Genomic DNA, 25,302 nt, shown 5'->3' on the forward strand with positions numbered 1-25,302 from the left:
GTGCCCAAGAAAGCGAAGGTAACCGTCTTAAATGACTAGCACTTATGTCGGTAGCCATAAAGTGCTTTGAAAGGCTGGTCATGGCTCGCATCAATACCATCATCCTGGAAAGCCTAGACCCATCCAATTCGCATACCGCCCCAACAGATCAACAGATGATGCAATCCCAATTGCACTCCACACTGCCCTTTCCCACCTGGACAAAATGAACACCTATGTGAGAATGCTGTTCATTGACTACAGCTCAGCGTTCAACACCATAGTGCCCTCAAAGCTCATCACTAAGCTAAGGACCCTGGGACTAAACACCTCCCTCTGCAACTGGATCCTGGACTTCCTGATGCCCCCGGGTAGTAAGGGTAGAAAAACAATATCTGCCACGCTGAACCTCCTGAGGTTATCCCTGGATTCCTACCGCAAGCTCTGAACCTTTTCACCTGGATCATCTCAGCTAGCTAGCTGCTATCCGAGTGGCTACTTCTGGCTACCGTCTCTGTCCCGAAGCAAGCACCAATTAGCCTGAAGCTAGCCCATGCTAGGCCCATCTCCCGGCTAGCTGAAGAGGTCCATCAGCCACTCCTGGGCTACAATACCTATTTTGCCAATTGGCCTGGACCCCTTTTTACTGCCGGTTCGGAGCCCCACCGATCCTTCACGACTGGACTACCGATGTAATCTGCCCGAGGGGGTTCTTCAACTGGCTACAACGTCGCGACGTCCCCTGAATGCCCATCTGCTAGCCTGCTAGCGGCGGCCCGCTAGCTGAGCATATCGAACTGTTAACTGAAGAGATCCATCGGCCAATTTCTTGGGCCACTATACCTATTTTGCCATACCTTTGTCTCTACATTATGCCTTGAATCTATTCTACCGTGCCCAGAAACCTGCTCCTTTTACTCTCTGTTCCGAACGTACGAGACGACCAGTTCTTATAGCCTTTTGCCGTACCCTTATCCTCCTCTCCTCCTCTGTTCCTCTGGTGATGTAGAGGTTAATCCAGGACCTGCAGTGCCTAGCTCCACTCCTATTCCCCAGGCGCTCTCATTTGTTGACTTCTGTAACCGTAAAAGCCTTGTTTCATACATGTTAACATCAGAAGCCTCCTCCCTAAGTTTGTTTTATTCACTGCTTTTGCACACTCTGCCAACCCTGATGTCCTTGCCGTGTCTGAATCCTGGCTTAGGAAGACCACCAAAAACCCTGAAATCTCCATCCCTAACTATAACATTTTCAGACAAGATAGAACTACCAAATACGGCGGAGTTCCAATCTACTACAGAGATAGCCTGCAGAGTTCTGTCTTACTATCCAAGTCTGTACCCAAACAATTCGAGTTTCTACTTTTAAAAATCCACCTTTCTAGAAACAAGTCTCTCACTGTTGCCGCTTGCTATAGACCACCCTCTGCCCCCAGCTGTGCCCAGGACACCATATGTGAATTGATTGCCCCCCATCTATCTTCAGAGCTCGTGATGTTAGGTGACCTAAACTGGGACATGCTTAACACCCCGGCCATCCTACAATCTAAGCGTTATGCCCTCAATCTCACACAAATGATCAATGAACCTACCAGGTACAACCCCAAATCTGTAAACACAGGCACCCTCATAGATATCATCCTAACCAACCTGCACTCCAAATACACCTCTGCTGTTTTCAACCAGGATCTCAGCGATCACTGCCTCATTGCCTGCATTTGTAATGGCTCTGCGGTCAAACAACCACCCCTCATCACTGTCAAACGCTCCCTAAAACACTTCTGCGAGCAAGCCTTTCTAATCAACCTGGCCCGGGTATCCTGGAATGATATTGACCTCATCCTGTCAGTAGAGGATGCCTGGTTATTCTTTAAAAGTGCCTTCCTCACCATCTTAAATAAGAATGCCCCATTCAAAAAAAAATTTAACCAGGAACAGATATAGCCCTTGGTTCCCTCCAGACCTGACTGCCCTTGACCAGCACAAAAACATCCTGTGGCGTTCTGCATTAGCATCAAATAGCCCCCGCGATATGCAACTTTTCAGGGAAGTCAGGAACCAATATACTCAGTCAGTTAGGAAAGCTAAGGCTAGCTTCTTCAAACAGAAATTTGCGTGCTGTGGCACCAACTCAAAAAAAGTTCTGGGACACTGTAAAGAGCACCTCCTCCCAGCTGCCCACTGCACTGAAGATAGGAAACACTGTCACCACCGATGAATCCACTATAATTGAGAATTTCAATAAGCATTTTTCTACGACTGGCCATGCTTTCCACCTGGCTACCCCAAACCCCGGTCAACAGCCCTGCACCCCCCAGAGCAACGCGCCCAAGCCTCCCCCATTTTCTCCTTCACCCAAATCCAGATAGCTGATGTTCTGAAAGAGCTGCAGAATCTGGACCCCTACAAATCAGCCAGGCTAGACAATGGAGACCCTCTCTTTCTAAAATTATCATCCTGAAATTATCTCCTCTTTTTCCCATCGTCTGAGATTCCCAAAGATTGGAAAGCTGCTGCGGTCATCCCCCTTTTCAAAGCGGGAGACACTCTAGATCCAAACTGCTACAGACCTATATCTATCCTACCCTGCCTTTCTAAGATCTTCGAAAGCCAAGTTAACAAAAAGATTACCGACCATTTCGAATCCCACCGTACCTTCTCCGCTATGCAATCTGGTTTCCGAGCTGGTCATGGGTGCACCTCAGCCACGCTCAAGGTCCTAAACGATATCATAACCGCCATCGATAAGAGACAATACTGTGCAGCTGTATTCATCAACCTGGCCAAGGCTTTCGACTCTGTCAATCAACACATTCTTATCGGCAGACTCAACAGCCTTGGTTTCTCAATGTACTGCCTCGCGTGGTTCACCAACTACTTCTCTGATAGAGTTCAGTGTGTCAAATCGGAGGGCCTGTTGTCAGGACCTCTGGCAGTCTCTATGGGGGTGCTACAGGGTTCAATTCTCGGGCCGACTCTCTTCTCTGTATACATCAATGATGTCTCTCTTGCTGCTGGTGATTCTCTGATCCACCTCTATGCAGACGACACCATTCTGTGTTACTTCTGGCCCTTCTTTGGACACTGTGTTAACAACCCTTCAGACCAGCTTCAATGCCAGTAAAACTAAGTGCATGCTCTTCAACCGATCGCTGCCCGAACCTGCCCGCCCGTCCAGCATCACTACTCTGGACGGTTCTGACTTAGAATATGTGGACAACTACAAATACCTAGGTGTCTGGCTAGACTGTAAACTCTCCTTCCAGACTCACATTAACTTCTTACGGCTGGGATCCCGTTAACAAGATCGATATGACAACAGCAAGTGAAAGTGCAGGGCTCCAAATTCAAAACAACAGAATCTCATAATTAAAATTCCTCAGACATACAAGTATTTTACACCATTTTAAAGATAAACTTGTTAATACCACCACAGTGTCCGACGAAAGCACAACATATCATTATGTTAGGTCAGCACCTATTCACAGAAAAACACAGCCATTTTTCCAGCCAAAGAGAGGAGTCACAAAAAGCATAAATGGAGATAAAATTAATCACTAACCTTTGATGAAAGTTCATATTTATATCCAAAAATCGGAGTTTACATTGGCGCGTTAAGTTCAGTAATGTTTTGCCTCCAAAACATCCGGTGATTTTGCAGAGAGCCACATCAATTTACAGAAATACTCATCATAAACATTGCGAAAAGGTACAATTGTTATGCATGGAATTTTAGATCCACTTCTCCTTAATGCAACCGCTGTGTCAGATTTCTAAAAAACTTTACGGAAAAAAGCACACCATGCTATAATCTGAGTACAGCGCTCAGAGACCAAAACAACCATAAAGAAATCCGCCATGTTGTGGAGTCAACAGATGTCAGAAATAGCATTATAAATATCACTTACCTTTGATGATCTTCATCAGAATGCACTCCCAGGAATCCCAGTTCCACAATAAATGTTTGATTTGTTCCATAAAGTCCATAATTTATGTCCAAATACCTCCTTTTGGAGGGCAGGTCCAGGCAAAAGTTCAGACGAAAAGTCATTTTACAGTTCGTAGAAACATGTCAAATGAAGTATAGAATCAATCTTTAGGATGTTTTTAACATAAATCTTCAATAATGTTCCAACCGGAGAATTCCTTTGTCTGTAGAAATGCAATGGAACAGAGCTCGCTCTCACGTGAACGCGCGAGACTGAGCTCGTGGCACTCTGCCAGACCTCTGACTCAAAGAGCCCTCATTCCCCCCTCCTTCACAGTAGAAGCATCAAACAAGGTTCTAAAGACTGTTGACATCTAGTGGAAGCCTTAGGAAGTGCAATATGACCAATATCCCACTGTATCTTCGATAGGCCAAGAGTTGAAAACCTTCAAACTTTAAATTTCCCACTTCCTGGTTGGATTTTTTGTCAGGTTTTTCCTTGCCATATGAGTTCTGTTATACTCACAGACATCATTCAAACAGTTGTAGAAACTTCGGAGTGTTTTCTATCCAAATCTACTAATACATTGCATATATTAGCAACTGGGCATGAGTTGCAGACAGTTTACTCTGGGCACCTTATTCATCCAAGCTACTCAATACTGCCCCCAGCCATAAGAAGTTAAGCATCTCCAATCCAAAATTAAATCTAGAATCGGCTTCCTATTTTGCAACGAAGCATCCTTCACTAATGCTGCCAAACATACCCTCGTAAAACTGACCATCCTACTGATCCTCGATTTCGGCGATGTCATCTACAAAATAGCCTCCAACACTGTGCTCAGCAAACTGGATGCAGTGTATCACTGTTCTGTCACCAAAGCCCCATATACCACCCACCACTGCGACCTGTACGCTCTCTTTGGCTGGCCCTCGCTACATATTCGTCGCCAAACCCACTGGCACCAGGTCATCTATAAGTCTTTGCTAGGTAAAGCCCCGCCTTATCTCATCTCACTGGTCACCATAGCAGCACCCACCCGTAGCACGCGCTCCAGCAGGTATATCTCACTGGTCATCCCCAAAGCCAATTCCTCCTTTGGCCGCCTCTCCTTCCAGTTCTCTGCTGCCAATGACTGGAACGAACTGCAAAAATCACTGAAGCTGGAGACTCATATCTCCCTCACTAACTTTAAGCACCAGCTGTCAGAGCAGCTCATAGATCACTGCACCTGTACATAGCCCATCTGTAAATAGCCCATCCAACTACCTCATTAACTCACGACTGCGTGGCCAAGCACGACTCCAACACTCTCATTAAGTTTGCTGACGTTCACCGACAACAATGAGACAGCCTATAGGGAGGAGGTCAGAGACCTGGCTGTGTGGTGCCAAGACAACAACCTCTCCCTCAACAATGAGACAGGCTATAGGGAGGAGGTCAGAGACCTGGCTGTGTGGTGCCAAGACAACAACCTCTCTCTCAACGATGAGACAGCCAATAGGGAGGAGGTCAGAGACCTGGCAGTGTAGTGCCAAGACAACAACCTCTCCCTCAACAATGAGACAGGCTATAGGGAGGAGGTCAGAGACCTGGCAGTGTGGTGCCAAGACAACAACCTCTCCCTCAACGATGAGACAGCCTATAGGGAGGAGGTCAGAGACCTGGCAGTGTGGTGCCAAGACAACAACCTCTCCCTCAACGATGAGACAGGCTATAGGGAGGAGATCAGAGACCTGGCTGTGTGGTGCCAAGACAACAACCTCTCTCTCAACGATGAGACAGGCTATAGGGAGGAGGTCAGAGACCTGGCTGTGTGGTGCCAAGACAACAACCTCTCCCTCAACAATGAGACAGCCTATAGGGAGGAGGTCAGAGACCTGGCAGTGTGGTGCCAAGACAACAACCTCTCTCTCAATGTGAGCAAGACAAAGGAGCTGATCGTGGACTACAGGAAAAGGAGGGTCGAACAGGCCCCCATTAACATCGACGGGGCTGAAGTGGTGCAGATCGAAAGTTCAAAGTTCCTTGGTGTCCACATCACCAACAACCTATCATGTATCAACATATAACATATATAAGTAACATATCAAGACAGTTATCTATATTCACTTGACCCCATGTACATGTAACAAATGTAGGTAGGGGCAAAGTAACAAATAAAAAATGTCAGTCTCAGGAAACTGAAAAGATTTTGTAAGAGTCCCCAGATCCTCAAAAAGTTCTACAGCTGCACCATCAAGAGCATCCTGACCTGTTGCATCACCGCCTGGCATTGCAACTGCTCGGCATCCGACTGTAAGTTGCTACAGAGGGTAGTGCGTACGGCCCAGTACATCACTGGGGCCAAGCTTCCTGCCATCCAGGAACTTTATACTCTACCTCTATAGGAAGGCCCCAAAAAGTTGTCAAAGACTCCCAAGTCATAAACTGTTCTCTCTGCAGTACCGGGAGGGCCAAGTCTAGGTCCAAAAGCTCCTTAACAGCTTCTACCTCCAAGCCTTAAGACTGCTGATCAAATGGCCACCCGGACTATTTGCATTGCCCCCCCCCCCCTTTGTTTTTACACTACTGCTGCTACTCGCTGTTTATTATCTATGCATAGTCACTTTACCCCTACCTACAAGTACAAATTACCTCGACTAACCAGTACATTGACTCGGTACCGGTACCCCCTGTATATAGCCTCATTATTGTTATTTTATTGTGTTCATTTTTTTTACTTTAGTTTATTTAGTAAATATTTTCTTAACTCTATTTTCTTAAAACTGCATTGTTGGTTAAGGGCTTGTCAGTCAGCATTTCATGGTAAGGTTGTACCTGTTGTACTGCATTGTTGGTTAAGGGCTTGTAAGTCAGCATTTCATGGTAAGGTTGTACCTGTTGTACTGCATTGTTGGTTAAGGGCTTGTTAGTCAGCATTTCATGGTAAGGTTGTACCTGTTGTACTGCATTGTTGGTTAAGGGCTTGTTAGTCAGCATTTCATGGTAAGGTTGTACCTGTTGTACTGCATTGTTGGTTAAGGGCTTGTCAGTCAGCATTTCATGGTAAGGTTGTACCTGTTGTATCTGGCGCATGTGACAAATAAAATTGTATTTGTTGCGGCATTCACTTGTCGGTTCATTGCGCATGTATAAAACGAGGAGATAGCTTGCCCTCTCCATAGTAGCTGCTTTATCCACACTGATTGGTGAAGTCATTTAATGTCAAGCTAAATGTAAATAAACATCATATTCAGAGGTTTGAAAAGGAACAGAAAGGAACGAAATAAACCGGTACTTTGTCGGGGATCAAACCGATTCAGAACTTTATTTTGGAACATTGGAACGGAATGAAAGAAATTCTGTTCAGAACGAAATGATTGGAAAATAATTTAGGTTTCAACCTCTGCTTTGAATAAGTAAATAGCCCTTTCCTGCAGTCAATGATCAAAGCACCCTACTTTTCCTCATGGGTGGAATGTTATTCATATTTTTCATAATTTATAAAGATTATTTAAAAAAAAAAAAAAAAAACTCACAAACGCCGGTGTCTCTGTCAAACGTGTGATGTACATAAAGTGTAATATTGGGATGCAAACTCAAAATGGAACACATTTTAACTTTGTCCACCATCAAAAAGATCCCAACAAATGTTTACTGTACAGAGGATGCAGTTGTTTTATTGTACAGAGGATGCAGTTGTTTTACTGTACAGAGGATGCAGTTGTTTTATTGTACAGAGGATACAGTTGTTTTATTGTACAGAGGATGCAGTTGTTTTACTGTACAGAGGATGCAGTTGTTTTATTGTACAGAGGATGCAGTTGTTTTATTGTACAGAGGATGCAGTTGTTTTATTGTACAGAGGATGCAGTTGTTTTATTGTACAGAGGATGCAGTTGTTTTATTGTACAGAGGATGCAGTTGTTTTACTGTACAGAGGATGCAGTTGTTTTACTGTACAGAGGATGCCGTTGTTTTACTGTACAGAGGATGCAGTTGTTTTATTGTACAGAGGATGCAGTTGTTTTATTGTACAGAGGATGCAGTTGTTTTATTGTACAGAGGATGCAGTTGTTTTATTGTACGGAGGATGCAGTTGTTTTATTGTACAGAGGATGCAGTTGTTTTACTGTACAGAGGATGCAGTTGTTTTATTGTACAGAGGATGCAGTTTTACTGTACAGAGGATGCAGTTGTTTTATTGTACAGAGGATGCAGTTGTTTTATTGTACAGAGGATGCAGTTTTATTGTACAGAGGATGCAGTTGTTTTACTGTACAGAGGATGCAGTTGTTTTACTGTACAGAGGATGCAGTTGTTTTATTGTACAGAGGATGCAGTTGTTTTATTGTACAGAGGATGCAGTTGTTTTACTGTACAGAGGATGCAGTTGTTTTACTGTACAGAGGATGCAGTTGTTTTATTGTACAGAGGATGCAGTTGTTTTATTGTACAGAGGATGCAGTTGTTTTATTGTACAGAGGATGCAGTTGTTTTATTGTACAGAGGATGCAGTTGTTTTACTGTACAGAGGATGCAGTTGTTTTACTGTACAGAGGATGCAGTTGTTTTATTGTACAGAGGATGCAGTTGTTTTATTGTACAGAGGATGCAGTTGTTTTATTGTACAGAGGATGCAGTTGTTTTATTGTACAGAGGATGCAGTTGTTTTACTGTACAGAGGATGCAGTTGTTTTATTGTACAGAGGATGCAGTTTTATTGTACAGAGGATGCAGTTGTTTTATTGTACAGAGGATGCAGTTGTTTTACTGTACAGAGGATGCAGTTGTTTTACTGTACAGAGGATGCAGTTGTTTTATTGTACAGAGGATGCAGTTGTTTTATTGTACAGAGGATGCAGTTGTTTTATTGTACAGAGGATGCAGTTGTTTTACTGTACAGAGGATGCAGTTGTTTTATTGTACAGAGGATGCAGTTGTTTTATTGTACAGAGGATGCAGTTGTTTTATTGTACAGAGGATGCAGTTGTTTTATTGTACAGAGGATGCAGTTGTTTTACTGTACAGAGGATGCAGTTGTTTTATTGTACAGAGGATGCAGTTGTTTTATTGTACAGAGGATGCAGTTGTTTTACTGTACAGAGGATGCAGTTGTTTTATTGTACAGAGGATGCAGTTGTTTTATTGTACAGAGGATGCATTTGTTTTACTGTACAGAGGATGCAGTTGTTTTATTGTACAGAGGATGCAGTTGTTTTATTGTACAGAGGATGCAGTTGTTTTACTGTACAGAGGATGCAGTTGTTTTATTGTACAGAGGATGCAGTTGTTTTATTGTACAGAGGATGCAGTTGTTTTATTGTACAGAGGATGCAGTTGTTTTACTGTACAGAGGATGCAGTTGTTTTATTGTACAGAGGATGCTGTTTTACTGTACAGAGGATGCAGTTGTTTTATTGTACAGAGGATGCAGTTGTTTTATTGTACAGAGGATGCAGTTTTACTGTACAGAGGATGCAGTTGTTTTATTGTACAGAGGATGCAGTTGTTTTATTGTACAGAGGATGCAGTTGTTTTATTGTACAGAGGATGCAGTTGTTTTATTGTACAGAGGATGCAGTTGTTTTACTGTACAGAGGATGCAGTTGTTTTATTGTACAGAGGATGCAGTTGTTTTATTGTACAGAGGATGCAGTTGTTTTATTGTACAGAGGATGCAGTTGTTTTACTGTACAGAGGATGCAGTTGTTTTATTGTACAGAGGATGCAGTTGTTTTATTGTACAGAGGATGCAGTTGTTTTATTGTACAGAGGATGCAGTTGTTTTATTGTACAGAGGATGCAGTTGTTTTACTGTACAGAGGATGCAGTTGTTTTATTGTACAGAGGATGCAGTTGTTTTATTGTACAGAGGATGCAGTTGTTTTATTGTACAGAGGATGCAGTTGTTTTACTGTACAGAGGATGCAGTTGTTTTATTGTACGGATGATGCAGTTGTTTTATTGTACAGAGGATGCAGTTGTTTTACTGTACAGAGGATGCAGTTGTTTTATTGTACAGAGGATGCAGTTTTACTGTACAGAGGATGCAGTTGTTTTATTGTACAGAGGATGCAGTTGTTTTATTGTACAGAGGATGCAGTTTTATTGTACAGAGGATGCAGTTGTTTTACTGTACAGAGGATGCAGTTGTTTTATTGTACAGAGGATGCAGTTGTTTTATTGTACAGAGGATGCAGTTGTTTTACTGTACAGAGGATGCAGTTGTTTTACTGTACAGAGGATGCAGTTGTTTTATTGTACAGAGGATGCAGTTGTTTTATTGTACAGAGGATGCAGTTGTTTTATTGTACAGAGGATGCAGTTGTTTTATTGTACAGAGGATGCAGTTGTTTTACTGTACAGAGGATGCAGTTGTTTTACTGTACAGAGGATGCAGTTGTTTTATTGTACAGAGGATGCAGTTGTTTTATTGTACAGAGGATGCAGTTGTTTTATTGTACAGAGGATGCAGTTGTTTTATTGTACAGAGGATGCAGTTGTTTTACTGTACAGAGGATGCAGTTGTTTTATTGTACAGAGGATGCAGTTGTTTTATTGTACAGAGGATGCAGTTGTTTTATTGTACAGAGGATGCAGTTGTTTTACTGTACAGAGGATGCAGTTGTTTTATTGTACAGAGGATGCAGTTGTTTTATTGTACAGAGGATGCAGTTGTTTTATTGTACAGAGGATGCAGTTGTTTTATTGTACAGAGGATGCAGTTGTTTTACTGTACAGAGGATGCAGTTGTTTTACTGTACAGAGGATGCAGTTGTTTTACTGTACAGAGGATGCAGTTGTTTTACTGTACAGAGGATGCAGTTGTTTTATTGTACAGAGGATGCATTTGTTACGTAGAGTACATCTCTGATCTGGTCAATCAGCTTTTTGTTTTACTTACTGTGAAGGAAAATCAGAATAGGCATCATAATACTACATTACAGTTTAAATCATATTTTATATGTTTCTTCTTCACAGACATTTTCATTATGTCGTTTTTTAAATCTGTAGAGAAGTCAGATTAAGTAATAGTAAAATATATTTTAACAAATGAGAAGAGAATCATACCAAAAGTAATGTGAGCAGTGCATTGTGAAAGGGAATTACTTTATATAAACATGTATCACAGGGCCTGGACCTAACCCTAACCCTTTATATAAACATGTATCACAGAGCCTGGACCTAACCCTTTATATAAACACGTATCACAGAGCCTGGACCTAACCCTTTATATAAACACGTATCACAGAGCCTGGACCTAACCCTTTATATAAACACGTATCACAGAGCCTGGACCTAACCCTTTATATAAACATGTATCACAGAGCCTGGACCTAACCCTTTATATAAACACGTATCACAGAGCCTGGACCTAACCCTTTATATAAACACGTATCACAGAGCCTGGACCTAACCCTTTATATAAACATGTATCACAGAGCCTGGACCTAACCCTAACCATTTATATAAACACGTATCACAGAGCCTGGACCTAACCCTTTATATAAACACGTATCACAGAGCCTGGACCTAACCCTAACCCTTTATATAAACATGTATCACAGAGCCTGGACCTAACCCTTTATATAAACATGTATCACAGAGCCTGGACCTAACCCTTTATATAAACACGTATCACAGAGCCTGGACCTAACCCTAACCCTTTATATAAACACGTATCACAGAGCCTGGACCTAACCCTAACCCTTTATATAAACACGTATCACAGAGCCTGGACCTAACCCTAACCCTTTATATAAACACGTATCACAGAGCCTGGACCTAACCCTAACCCTTTATATAAACACGTATCACAGAGCCTGGACCTAACACTAACCCTTTATATAAACATGTATCACAGAGCCTGGACCTAACCCTTTATATAAACATGTATCACAGAGCCTGGACCTAACCCTTTATATAAACACGTATCACAGAGCCTGGACCTAACCCTAACCCTTTATATAAACACGTATCACAGAGCCTGGACCTAACCCTTTATATAAACACGTATCACAGAGCCTGGACCTAACCCTTTATATAAACATGTATCACAGAGCCTGGACCTAACCCTAACCCTTTATATAAACACGTATCACAGAGCCTGGACCTAACCCTAACCATTTATATAAACATGTATCACAGAGCCTGGACCTAACCCTAACCCTTTATATAAACACGTATCACAGAGCCTGGACCTAACCCTTTATATAAACACGTATCACAGAGCCTGGACCTAACCCTTTATATAAACACGTATCACAGAGCCTGGACCTAACCCTTTATATAAACATGTATCACAGAGCCTGGACCTAACCATTTATATAAACACGTATCACAGAGCCTGGACCTAACCCTTTATATAAACACGTATCACAGAGCCTGGACCTAACCCTAACCCTTTATATAAACACGTATCACAGAGCCTGGACCTAACCCTAACCCTTTATATAAACACGTATCACAGAGCCTGGACCTAACCCTAACCCTTTATATAAACACGTATCACAGAGCCTGGACCTAACCCTAACCCTTTATATAAACACGTATCACAGAGCCTGGACCTAACCCTAACCCTTTATATAAACACGTATCACAGAGTCTGGACCTAACCCTTTATATAAACACGTATCACAGAGTCTGGACCTAACCCTAACCCTTTATATAAACACGTATCACAGAGCCTGGACCTAACCCTTTATATAAACACGTATCACAGAGCCTGGACCTAACCCTTTATATAAACACGTATCACAGAGCCTGGACCTAACCCTAACCCTTTATATAAACATGTATCACAGAGCCTGGACCTAACCCTTTATATAAACACGTATCACAGAGCCTGGACCTAACCCTTTATATAAACACGTATCACAGAGCCTGGACCTAACCCTAACCCTTTATATAAACACGTATCACAGAGCCTGGACCTAACCCTAAATCTTTATATAAACACGTATCACAGAGCCTGGACCTAACCCTTTATATAAACATGTATCACAGAGCCTGGACCTAACCCTAACCCTTTATATAAACACGTATCACAGAGCCTGGACCTAACCCTAACCCTTTATATAAACACGTATCACAGAGCCTGGACCTAACCCTTTATATAAACACGTATCACAGAGCCTGGACCTAACCCTTTATATAAACACGTATCACAGAGCCTGGACCTAACCCTAACCCTTTATATAAACACGTATCACAGAGCCTGGACCTAACCCTAACCCTTTATATAAACACGTATCACAGAGCCTGGACCTAACCCTAACCCTTTATATAAACACGTATCACAGAGCCTGGACCTAGCCCTTTATATAAACACGTATCACAGAGCCTGGACCTAACCCTTTATATAAACATGTATCACAGAGCCTGGACCTAACCCTAACCCTTTATATAAACACGTATCACAGAGCCTGGACCTAGCCCTTTATATAAACACGTATCACAGAGCCTGGACCTAACCCTTTATATAAACACGTATCACAGAGCCTGGACCTAACCCTTTATATAAACACGTATCACAGAGCCTGGACCTAACCCTAACCCTTTATATAAACATGTATCACAGAGCCTGGACCTAACCCTAACCCTTTATATAAACACGTATCACAGAGCCTGGACCTAACCCTAACCCTTTATATAAACACGTATCACAGAGCCTGGACCTAACCCTTTATATAAACACGTATTGCAACTTATTTCTAGATGAAACACTGATTAAGTTTAGTGAAAAAGTGACTGATTTTGTGTTGTCCTTAGTCAATTGAAAATGAGTTTTGAAACGACTGCCTTTTTGATGATCTGTTTTGAGTTTTGTGAAAATGTATCACAAGCTATTTCCCCAAAGCTTTTGAAACAAACTGTAAATTCTAGTTATATAACAGTATCTGTGTTTTCCAGGACCAAACTGAGGAGCAGGACAAAGCATCACCTTTCCAAAGGAAGTGAGTCTAGTGAACATTTAACATGTTTTATACTGACACTATAAGAATAAAATAATAATGCCTGTTCGTAACCCCTTACCCTAAAATGTAACCCTAACCCTAACCCATAACCATAACCCCTAACCCTGTCCCCTAACTTCTAACCCTAACCCCTAACCCTGTCCCCTAACTTCTAACTCTAACCCTGTCCCCTAACTTCGGACTCTAACCCTGTCCCCTAACTTCTAACTCTAACCCTGTCCCCTAACTTCTAACTCTAACCCTGTCCCCTAACTTCTAACTCTAACCCTGTCCCCTAACTTCTAACTCTAACCCTGTCCCCTAACTTCTAACTCTAACCCTGTCCCCTAACTTCTAACTCTAACACCTGTCCCCTAACTTCTAACTCTAACCCTGTCCCCTAACTTCTAACTCTAACCCTGTCCCTAACTTCTAACTCTAACCCTGTCCCCTAACTTCTAACTCTAACCCTGTCCCCTAACTTCTAACCCTGTCCCCTAACTTCTAACTCTAACCCTGTCCCCTAACTTCGGACTCTAACCCTGTCCCCTAACTTCGGACTCTAACCCTGTCCCCTAACTTCTAACTCTAACCCTGTCCCCTAACTTCTAACTCTAACCCTGTCCCCTAACTTCTAACTCTAAACCTGTCCCCTAACTTCTAACTCTAAACCTGTCCCCTAACTTCTAACTTCTAACCCTGTCCCCTAACTTCTAACTCTAACCCTGTCCCCTAACTTCGGACTCTAACCCTGTCCCCTAACTTCTAACCCTGTCCCCTAACTTCTAACTCTAACCCTGTCCCCTAACTTCTAACTCTAACCCTGTCCCCTAACTTCTGACTCTAACCCTGTCCCCTAACTTCTAACTCTAACCCTGTCCCCTAACTTCGGACTCTAACCCTGTCCTACTTCGGACTCTAACCCTTCTAACTCTAAACCCTGTCCCCTAACTTCTAACTCTAACCCTGTCCCCTAACTTCTAACTCTAACCCTGTCCCCTAACTTCTAACTCTAACCCTGTCCCCTAACTTCTAACTCTAACCCTGTCCCCTAACTTCTAACTCTAACCCTGTCCCCTAACTTCTAACTCTAACCCTGTCCCCTAACTTCTAACTCTAACCCTGTCCCCTAACTTCTGACTCTAACCCTGTCCCCTAACTTCGGACTCTAACCCTGTCCCCTAACTTCGGACTCTAACCCTGTCCCCTAACTTCGGACTCTAACCCTGTCCCCTAACTTCGGACTCTAACCCTGTCCCCTAACTTCGGACTCTAACCCTGTCCCCTAACTTCTGACTCTAACCCTGTCCCCTAACTTCTGACTCTAACCCTGTCCCCTAACTTCTAACTCTAACCCTGTCCCCTAACTTCTAACTCTAACCCTGTCCCCTAACTTCTAACTCTAACCCTGTCCCCTAACTTCTAACTCTAACCCTGTCCCCTAACTTCTAACTCTAACCCTGTCCCCTAACTTCTAACTCTAACCCTGTCCCCTAACTTCGGACTCTAACCCTGTCCCCTAACTTCGGACTCTAACCCTGTCCTCATGTAGTTCCAAACAGAGGGTGTCATCCCGTTCCATCCAGGAGAAGATGGAGAGACTGGCCCATGCAGCTCAGGTAGAACATCATATAACATCACACATAACATTACACAACATCACATAACATCACACATAACGTCACATAACATCACACATAACATCACACATAACGTCACATATAACGTCACATATGTGACGGACTGTTTCAAATCGGTCATATGTATAAAAATGTGAAATGGTGTTTTTTACATTGGATAAAAGTAAAGACGCAGAGCTAGAAAATGGTGTATCATTCACTACAGTTGAGGAACAATGGGCCTAACCCTTTATATAAACACGTATCACAGAGCCTGGACCTAACCCTAACCCTTTATATTAACACGTATCACAGAGCCTGGACCTAACCCTAACCCTTTATAACACGTATCACAAGACCTGGACCTAACCCTTTATATAAACACGTATCACAGAGCCTGGACCTACCCTAACCCTTTATATAAACACGTATCACAGAGCCTGGACCTAACCCTTTATATAACACGTATCACAGAGCCGGACCTACCCTTTATATAAACACGTATCACAGAGCCTGGACCTAACCCTTTATATAAACACGTATCACAGAGCCTGGACCTAACCCTTTATATAAACATATCACAGAGCCTGGACCTACCCTACCCTTTATATAAACACGTATCACGAGCCTGGACCTAACCCTAACCTTTATTAAACACGTTAACAGAGCTGGACCTAACCACCTTTATAAACACGTATCACAGAGCCTGACCTACCCTTTATATAAACACGTATCACAGAGCCTGGACCTAACCCTTTATATAAACACGTATCACAGAGCCTGGACCTAACCCTTTATATAAACACGTATCACAGAGCCTGGACCTAACCCTAACCCTTTATATAAACACGTATCACAGAGCCTGGACCTAACCCTAACCCTTTATATAAACACGTATCACAGAGCCTGGACCTAACCCTTTATATAAACATGTATCACAGAGCCTGGACCTAACCCTTTATATAAACACGTATCACAGAGCCTGGACCGCTCAACCCTAACCCTTTATATAAACATGTATCACAGAGCCTGACCTAACCCTTTATATAAACACGTATCACAGAGCCTGGACCTAACCCTTTATATAAACACGTATCACAGAGCCTGGACCTAACCCTATCCCTTATATAAACACGTATCACAGAGCCTGGGCCTAACCCTTATATAAACACGTATCACGAGCCTGGACCTAACCCTAACCCTTTATATTAACACGTATCACAGAGCGGACCTAACCTAACCCTTTATATAAACACGTATCACAGAGCCTGGACCTAACCCTTTATATAAACACGTATCACAGAGCCTGGACCTAACCCTTTATATAAACACGTATCACAGAGCCTGGACCTAACCCTAACCTTTATATAAACATGTATCACAGAGCCTGGACCTCCTAACCCTTTATATAAACACGTATCACAGAGCCTGGACCTAACCCTTTATATAAACACGTATCACAGAGCCTGGACCTAACCCTTATATAAACACTATCCAGAGCCTGGACCTAACCCTTTATATACACGTATCACAGAGCCTGGACCTAACCCTAACCCTTTATATAAACACGTATCACAGAGCCTGACCTAACCTAACCCTTTATATAAACACGTATCACAGAGCCTGGACCTAACCCTTTATATAAACATGTATCACAGAGCCTGGACCTAACCCTTTAATAAAACATGTATCACAGAGCCTGGACCTAACCCTTTATATAACACGTATCACAGAGCCTGGACCTAACCTAACCCTTATATAAACACGTATCACAGAGCCTGGACCTAACCCTAACCCTTTATATAAACATGTATCACAGAGCCTGGACCTAACCCTTTATATAAACACGTATCACAGAGCCTGGACCTAACCCTTTATAAACACGTATCACAGAGCCTGGACCTAACCCTTTATATAACACGTATCACGAGCCTGGACTAACCCTATTATAAACATGTATCACAGAGCCTGGACCTAACCCTTTATATAAACACGTATCACAGAGCCTGGACCTAACCCTTTATATAAACACGTATCACAGAGCCTGGACCTAACCCTTTATATAAACACGTATCACAGAGCCTGGACCTAACCCTAACCCTTTATATAATTGGAAAGTCATTTTCCTTTGAAAACTGATGAACCTGTAAACTCTCTTTCCAGAAAATGGCCTTTGAATGTTTTTGTACTAATATTGGAGAGCTCTTCTTTGTCTACACCCATTCAGCATTGTTCACACCCTCTTAAGCTTTAGCCCCACCCATCTCTTTAAGAGTTGATCCGAGCGTACTTTTTAAATTTATTTTTCACCTTTATTTAACCAGGTAGGCTAGTTGAGAACAAGTTCTCATTTACAACTGCGACCTGGCCAAGATAAAGCAAAGCAGTGAGACACAAACAATAACACAGAGTTACACATGGAATAAAACAAACATACAATCAATAATACAATAGAAAAAGTCTATATACAGTGAGTGCAAATTAGGTAAGATAAGGGAGGTAAGGCAATAAATAGGCCATGGTGGCGAAATAATTACAATATAGCAATTAAACACTGGAGTGATAGATGTGCAGAAGAGGATATGCAAGTAGAGATACTGGGGTGCAAAGGAGCAAAATAAATAAAATAACTTGTCACCATAGCTGGACATAGAGGTTTTATGCTTGTCCAAAACAGGACCTGCCTGCCTACAATGCATCGATATAAAGGGAATATCAACTCACTGTTTTATATTTCAATGGTGATTAAGATTCATTTATCAGGAGACAAACCCTTTATCAACAGTCTTGACTACTTCACAATTGCTTTGGGCAGACAAAAAAGCCTTCCTTGAGAAGACGGGAGTCTATGCTTGGTTTTTCATCAAAATGGTAAAAAACATGATTTAAAAAAATGTTTTCTAAATAGGAAGTAGACATGCAGCAAAAGCACATTGGGCTTCTTGTTCCATGTTCATATGTGCATCACAGCTGGATAGGCTGTTTTAATTCTACCTTTATTTAACTAGGCAAGTCAGTTAAGAACAAATTCTCATTTACAATGACCGCCTACCCCTGCCAAACCCGGACGACGCTGGGCCCTATGGGACTCCTAATCACGGTCGGATGTGATTCAGCCTGAATTCGTTTCTGCTGTCAAAATGTATGACATAACCAACTGTTGCCACTAGAACCAGCTTTTGGTTGGTCTTAAATATCTCTATTGGCGCTGCCTGAAATTAGCTCTTTGGCACATGTTTTTAAGGACACGTCTCAAATATTTCCGCCCCGCCCATCTGAGCGCAAGTCAAGCTGATATAAGACAGGTATATTGCTGAACCTGGGCTGGAAAATGCCAGTGCGAATGTATTTACATGCCCAAATTGCAAACTAAAGTGCGTTTGACAATATCGCCGTAAACACCAGCTGAAAATAGAGCCCTATGTCTGATATTTGTCTCAAATGTTGTTACTCCTGATGATGTCTTGGTTGGACCCAGGTATCTCTTGAAAAATAGATTTTATCTCAATAACTCTAACCTGGATAAATAAAGAATAAAAATGTAAATTAAAATAAAAATGGTCTCTAACCCTAACCCTCTCTGTCTTACCCAACCCTCTTTGTCTTACCCTAACCCTCTCTGTCTTACCCTAACCCTCTTTGTCTTACCCTAACCCTCTCTGTCTTACCCTAATCCTCTTTATCTTACCCTAACCCTCTCTGTCTTACCCTAACCCTCTGTCTTACCCTAACCCTCTCTGTCTTACCCTAACCCTCTCTGTCTTACCCTAACCCTCTTTGTCTTACCCTAACCCTCTCTGTCTTACCCTAACCCTCTCTGTCTTACCCTAACCCTCTTTGTCTTACCCCAACCCTCTCTGTCTTACCCTAACCCTCTTTGTCTTACCCTAACCCTCTCTGTCTTACCCTAACCCTCTGTCTTACCCTAACCCTCTCTGTTTCTAACCCTCTCTATTTCTAAACCTAACCCTCTCTGTCTCTTACCCTAACCCTCTTTATCTTACCCTAACCCTCTCTGTCTTACCCTAACCCTCTCTGTCTTACCCTAATCCTCTTTATCTTACCCTAACCCTCTCTGTCTTACCCTAATCCTCTTAATCTTACCCTAACCCTCTCTGTCTTACCCTAACCCTCTTTGTCTTACCCTAACCCTCTCTGTCTTACCCTAACCCTCTCTGTCTTACCCTAACCCTCTCTGTCTTACCCTAACCCTCTTTGTCTTACCCAACCCTCTCTGTCTTACCCTAACCCTCTCTGTCTTACCCTAACCCTCTCTGTCTTACCCTAATCCTCTGTCTTACCCAACCCTCTTTGTCTTACCCTAACCCTCTTTGTCTTACCCTAACCCTCTCTGTCTTACCCTAACCCTCTCTGTTTTACCCTAACCCTCTCTGTCTTACCCTAACCCTCTCTGTCTTACCCTAACCCTCTCTGTCTTACCCTAACCCTCTCTGTCTTACCCTAACCCTCTTTATCTTACCCTAACCCTCTCTGTTTTACCCTAACCCTCTCTGTTTTACCCTAACCCTCTCTGTTTTACCCTAATCCTCTTTGTCTTACCCTAACCCTCTCTGTTTTACCCTAATCCTCTTTGTCTTACCCTAACCCTCTTTGTCTTACCCTAATCCTCTTTGTCTTACCCTAATCATCTTTGTCTTACCCTAATCCTCTTTGTCTTACCCTAACCCTCTGTCTTAACCTAACCCTCCCTGTCTCTAATCCTGTAGAAGTCTGAGTCTCTGCGTTCTCCCGACCATGCCCAGAGGACCCTGTTCCTGCTGGATGAGGTTTCGAAGAAGAGATGCCTATTTGAAAAGGATCAGGCAGCAGCTCCATGCAGCCCTGGGGTCCTCAGACAGGAAACTCGCAGATTCGCATCTGGGATCTCCGACCGCATCAACCGCTGGGTCAGCAAGAATAACAGACCTGGCGGCTCTGCCCACAAACCCATGGTGAGTACATAGCCCCTCCCACAACTAACTCCACCCACAGCCCAAATAGCCCCTCCCACTTATTCACTAGTGTTACTTACAACCCAACTGGCTCCACCCACAACCCCACAGTGTGGCAGAACACTCAGACAACCATCGTACCATGTTCCAGGAAGTAGGTCAATTCAGGAAGTTAATTAAAATTGTCATAAAATATAATCTGCATTCATGGATGTGATGGATGATGGCACTAAGCCAACAGTGGTTTAATGATAAAGGTTATTACCAGGTCTAACCGCTAGATCACAGCTTCATCAGTGCAGCACTAGGGAGCCCTGTCTCTGCTCTGACTGTGGTGTGGATACAGACAGACACACACACTGACTGACTGACACGTTAAGCGTGTAAGCTGGTGTCTGCACCTGGCCCAACACAGCTCCATCCTCTATGGTGTCTTCACTTGGCCCAACACAGCTCCATCTTCTATGGTGTCTGCACTTGGCCCAACACAGCTCCATCCTCTATAGTGTCTGCACTTGGCCCAACACAGCTCCATCCTCTATAGTGTCTGCACTTGGCCCAACACAGCTCCATCCTCTATAGTGTCTGCACTTGGCCCAACACAGCTCCATCCTCTATAGTGTCCACCTGGCCCACACAGCTCATCCTCTATAGTGTCTTCACCTGGCCCAACACAGCTCCATCCTCTATAGTGTCTGCACTTGGCCCAACACAGCTCCATCCTCTATAGTGTCTGCACTTGGCCCAACACAGCTCCATCCTCTATAGTGTCTGCACCTGGCCCAACACAGCTCCATCCTCTATAGTGTCTGCACTTGGCCCAACACAGCTCCATCCTCTATAGTGTCTGTACCTGGCCCAACACAGCTCCATCCTCTATAGTGGCTGTACCTGGCCCAACACAGCTCCATCCACTATAGTGTCTGCACTTGGCCCAACACAGCTCCATCCTCTATAGTGTCTTCACTTGGCCCAACACAGCTCCATCCTCTATAGTGTCTGCACCTGGCCCAACACAGCTCCATCCTCTATAGTGTCTGCACCTGGCCCAACACAGCTCCATCCTCTATAGTGTCTGCACTTGGCCCAACACAGCTCCATCCACTATAGTGTCTACACTTGGCCCAACACAGCTCCATCCTCTATAGTGTCTGCACTTGGCCCAACACAGCTCCATCCTCTATAGTGTCTGCACTTGGCCCAAACACAGCTCCATCCTCATGTGTCTGCACTTGGCCCAACACAGCTCCATCCACTATAGTGTCTGCACCTGGCCCAACACAGCTCCTACCTCTATAGTCTGTACCTGGCCCAACACAGCTCCATCCTCTATAGTGTCTGCACTGGCCCAACACAGCCCATCCTCTATAGTTCTGCACTTGGCCCAACACAGCTCCATCCACTATAGTGTCTGCACTTGGCCACACACAGCTCCATCCTCTATAGTGTCTGCACTTGGCCCAACACAGCTCCATCCACTATAGTGTCTGCACCTGGCCCAACACAGCTCCATCCTCTATAGTGTCTGCACCTGGCCCAACACAGCTCCATCCTCTATAGTGTCTGCACCTGGCCCAACACAGCTCCATCTTCTATAGTGTCTGCACTTGGCCCAACACAGCTCCATCCTCTATAGTGTCTGCACTTGGCCCAACACAGCTCCATCCTCTATAGTGTCTCCACCTGGCCCAACACAGCTCCATCCTCTATAGTGTCTGCACTTGGCCCAACACAGCTCCATCCTCTATAGTGTCTGTACCTGGCCCAACACAGCTCCATCCACTATAGTGTCTGCACCTGGCCCAACACAGCTCCATCCTCTATAGTGTCTGTACCTGGCCCAACACAGCTCCATCCTCTATAGTGTCTGCACCTGGCCCAACACAGCTCCATCCTCTATAGTGTCTGCACTTGGCCCAACACAGCTCCATCCACTATGTGTCTGCACTTGGCCCAACACAGCTCCATCCTCTATAGTGTCTGCACTTGGCCCAACACAGCTCCATCCTCTATGTCTTCACTTGGCCCAACACAGCTCCATCCTCTATAGTGTCTGCACTTGGCCCAACACAGCTCCATCCTCTATAGTGTCTGCACTTGGCCCAACACAGCTCCATCCACTATAGTGTCTACACTTGGCCCAAACACAGCTCCATCCTCTATAGTGTCGCACCTGGCCCAACACAGCTCCATACTCTATGGTGTCTTCACTTGGCCCAACACAGCTCCATCCTCTATAGTGTCTGCACCTGGCCCAACACAGCTCCATCCTCTATAGTGTCTGCACCTGGCCCAACACAGCTCCATACTCTATGGTGTCTGCACTTGGCCCAACACAGCTCCATCCTCTATAGTGTCTGCACTTGGCCCAACACAGCTCCATCCACTATAGTGTCTACACTTGGCCCAACACAGCTCCATCCTCTATAGTGTCTGCACCTGGCCCAACACAGCTCCATACTCTATGGTGTCTTCACTTGGCCCAACACAGCTCCATCCTCTATAGTGTCTGCACCTGGCCCAACACAGCTCCATCCTCTATAGTGTCTGCACCTGGCCCAACACAGCTCCATACTCTATGGTGTCTTCACTTGGCCCAACACAGCTCCATCCACTATAGTGTCTGCACTTGGCCCAACACAGCTCCATCCTCTATAGTGTCTGCACCTGGCCCAACACAGCTCCATCCTCTATAGTGTCTGCACCTGGCCCAACACAGCTCCATCCTCTATAGTGTCTGCACTTGGCCCAACACAGCTCCATCCACTATAGTGTCTGCACTTGGCCCAACACAGCTCCATCCTCTATAGTGTCTGCACTTGGCCCAACACAGCTCCATCCTCTATAGTGTCTTCACTTGGCCCAACACAGCTCCATCCTCTATAGTGTCTTCACTTGGCCCAACACAGCTCCATCCTCTATAGTGTCTGTACCTGGCCCAACACAGCTCCATCCTCTATAGTGTCTGCACTTGGCCCAACACAGCTCCATCCACTATAGTGTCTGCACTTGGCCCAACACAGCTCCATCCTCTATAGTGTCCTCACTTGGCCCAACACAGCTCCATACTCTATAGTGTCCTCACTTGGCCCAACACAGCTCCATCCTCTATAGTGTCTTCACTTGGCCCAACACAGCTCCATCCTCTATAGTGTCTTCACTTGGCCCAACACAGCTCCATCCTCTATAGTGTCTGTACCTGGCCCAACACAGCTCCATCCACTATAGTGTCTGTACCTGGCCCAACACAGCTCCATCCACTATAGTGTCTGCACTTGGCCCAACACAGCTCCATCCACTATAGTGTCTGCACTTGGCCCACACAAGCTCCATCCTCTATAGTGTCTCTTCACTTGGCCCAACACAGCTCCATCCACTATAGTGTCTGCACTTGGCCCAACACAGCTCCATCCACTATAGTGTCTGCACTTGGCCCAACACAGCTCCATCCTCTATAGTGTCTGCACTTGGCCCAACACAGCTCCATCCTCTATAGTGTCTCTTCACTTGGCCCAACACAGCTCCATCCTCTATAGTGTCTTTACTTGGCCCAACACAGCTCCATCCTCTATAGTGTCTGCACTTGGCCCAACACAGCTCCATCCTCTATAGTGTCTGCACTTGGCCCAACACAGCTCCATCCTCTATAGTGTCTCTTCACTTGGCCCAACACAGCTCCATCCTCTATAGTGTCTTTACTTGGCCCAACACAGCTCCATCCACTATAGTGTCTGCACTTGGCCCAACACAGCTCCATCCTCTATGGTGTCTTTACTTGGCCCAACACAGCTCCATCCACTATGATGAATGTGTGCTGAGTGGACAGAATCACAATCGCTCTCTTTTCTCTCTCTCTCTCTAGGATCTGCATCATGTTGATATCCCCAGTAAGCGGAGTGCGTTTGAGAGTGCCGGGGAGGACAGCTCTCCTAACCCAAACCCCCACACCAAGGTCGATAAGTGAAGAAGGACTCAATGTTAACCTTAGTTTTACAGTTCAAAGTGCATACAGACTGACGTAGGGAGAAAGAAAGATGTGGAGGAGGGGAGGAAGAGAGGAAAGGAGAGGTTAGCGGCAGGTGATTATTTTAACACTTTTAAAGGTAACTTACCCTAACCTGATTCAGGGAATTTTGGGATTGTAATTGTAATAAGGTGAATCTTTCTGTACTGCCTAAAATGACTCTACTAGCTATGCCAATGCTCTCTTAACCTTAATCTGTTTCAAATCTAACCCTAATCCTACCATATTTAATCCCATAACCCCTGACCCCTAACCCTAACCCCTAAACATAACTCCTAAGAATATGTCTAACCTTTAACCCTAAATAAAACATTTTATATCAACACTTCATATCCTCCTGGTCTTTATATTTATTTATTTAACCTTTATTTAACCTTTATTTAACTAGGCAAGTCAGTAAACATTTGTATTTACAATGATGGCCTACCAAAAAGGCTAATGGCCTCCTGCGTGGGCGGGTGATTAAAATAAATTAAATAAAAATATAGGAAATAACACACATCGCAACAAGAGAGAGGACACATCACTACATAAAGAGAGACGACACATCACTACATAAAGAGAGACGACACATCACTACATAAAGAGAGACACATCACTACATAAAGAGAGACGACACATCACTACATAAAGAGAGACGACACATCACTACATAAGAGAGCACACTCACTACATAAAGAGAGACGACACATCACTACATAAAGAGAGACGACACATCACTACATAAAGAGAGACGACACATCACTACATAAAGAGAGACGACACATCACTACATAAAGAGAGACGACACATCACTACATAGAGGCGACACATCACTACATAAAGAGAGACACATCACTACATAAAGAGAGATGACACA

At 44.0% G+C, this 25,302-nt stretch overlaps 1 protein-coding gene across 1 annotated transcript in view; it reads left to right on the forward strand.

The window, feature by feature from the left end:
- lad1 (ladinin) overlaps positions 1–24,736 on the forward strand; it is a 42,830-nt gene extending 18,094 nt beyond the window's left edge. The window contains exons 3-6 of the mRNA XM_038984326.1: positions 13,805–13,848; positions 15,401–15,467; positions 20,195–20,419; positions 24,282–24,736. Of these exons, the coding sequence (XP_038840254.1) occupies positions 13,805–13,848; positions 15,401–15,467; positions 20,195–20,419; positions 24,282–24,383 (438 nt within the window). The 3' untranslated portion in view covers positions 24,384–24,736. The remainder of the gene's footprint in view (positions 1–13,804; positions 13,849–15,400; positions 15,468–20,194; positions 20,420–24,281) is intronic.
- Positions 24,737–25,302: the final 566 nt, after the last annotated feature.

This window comes from Salvelinus namaycush, unplaced genomic scaffold (genome assembly GCF_016432855.1).
Source record: "Salvelinus namaycush isolate Seneca unplaced genomic scaffold, SaNama_1.0 Scaffold230, whole genome shotgun sequence".
In the NCBI taxonomy this organism is placed as follows: domain Eukaryota; kingdom Metazoa; phylum Chordata; class Actinopteri; order Salmoniformes; family Salmonidae; genus Salvelinus; species Salvelinus namaycush.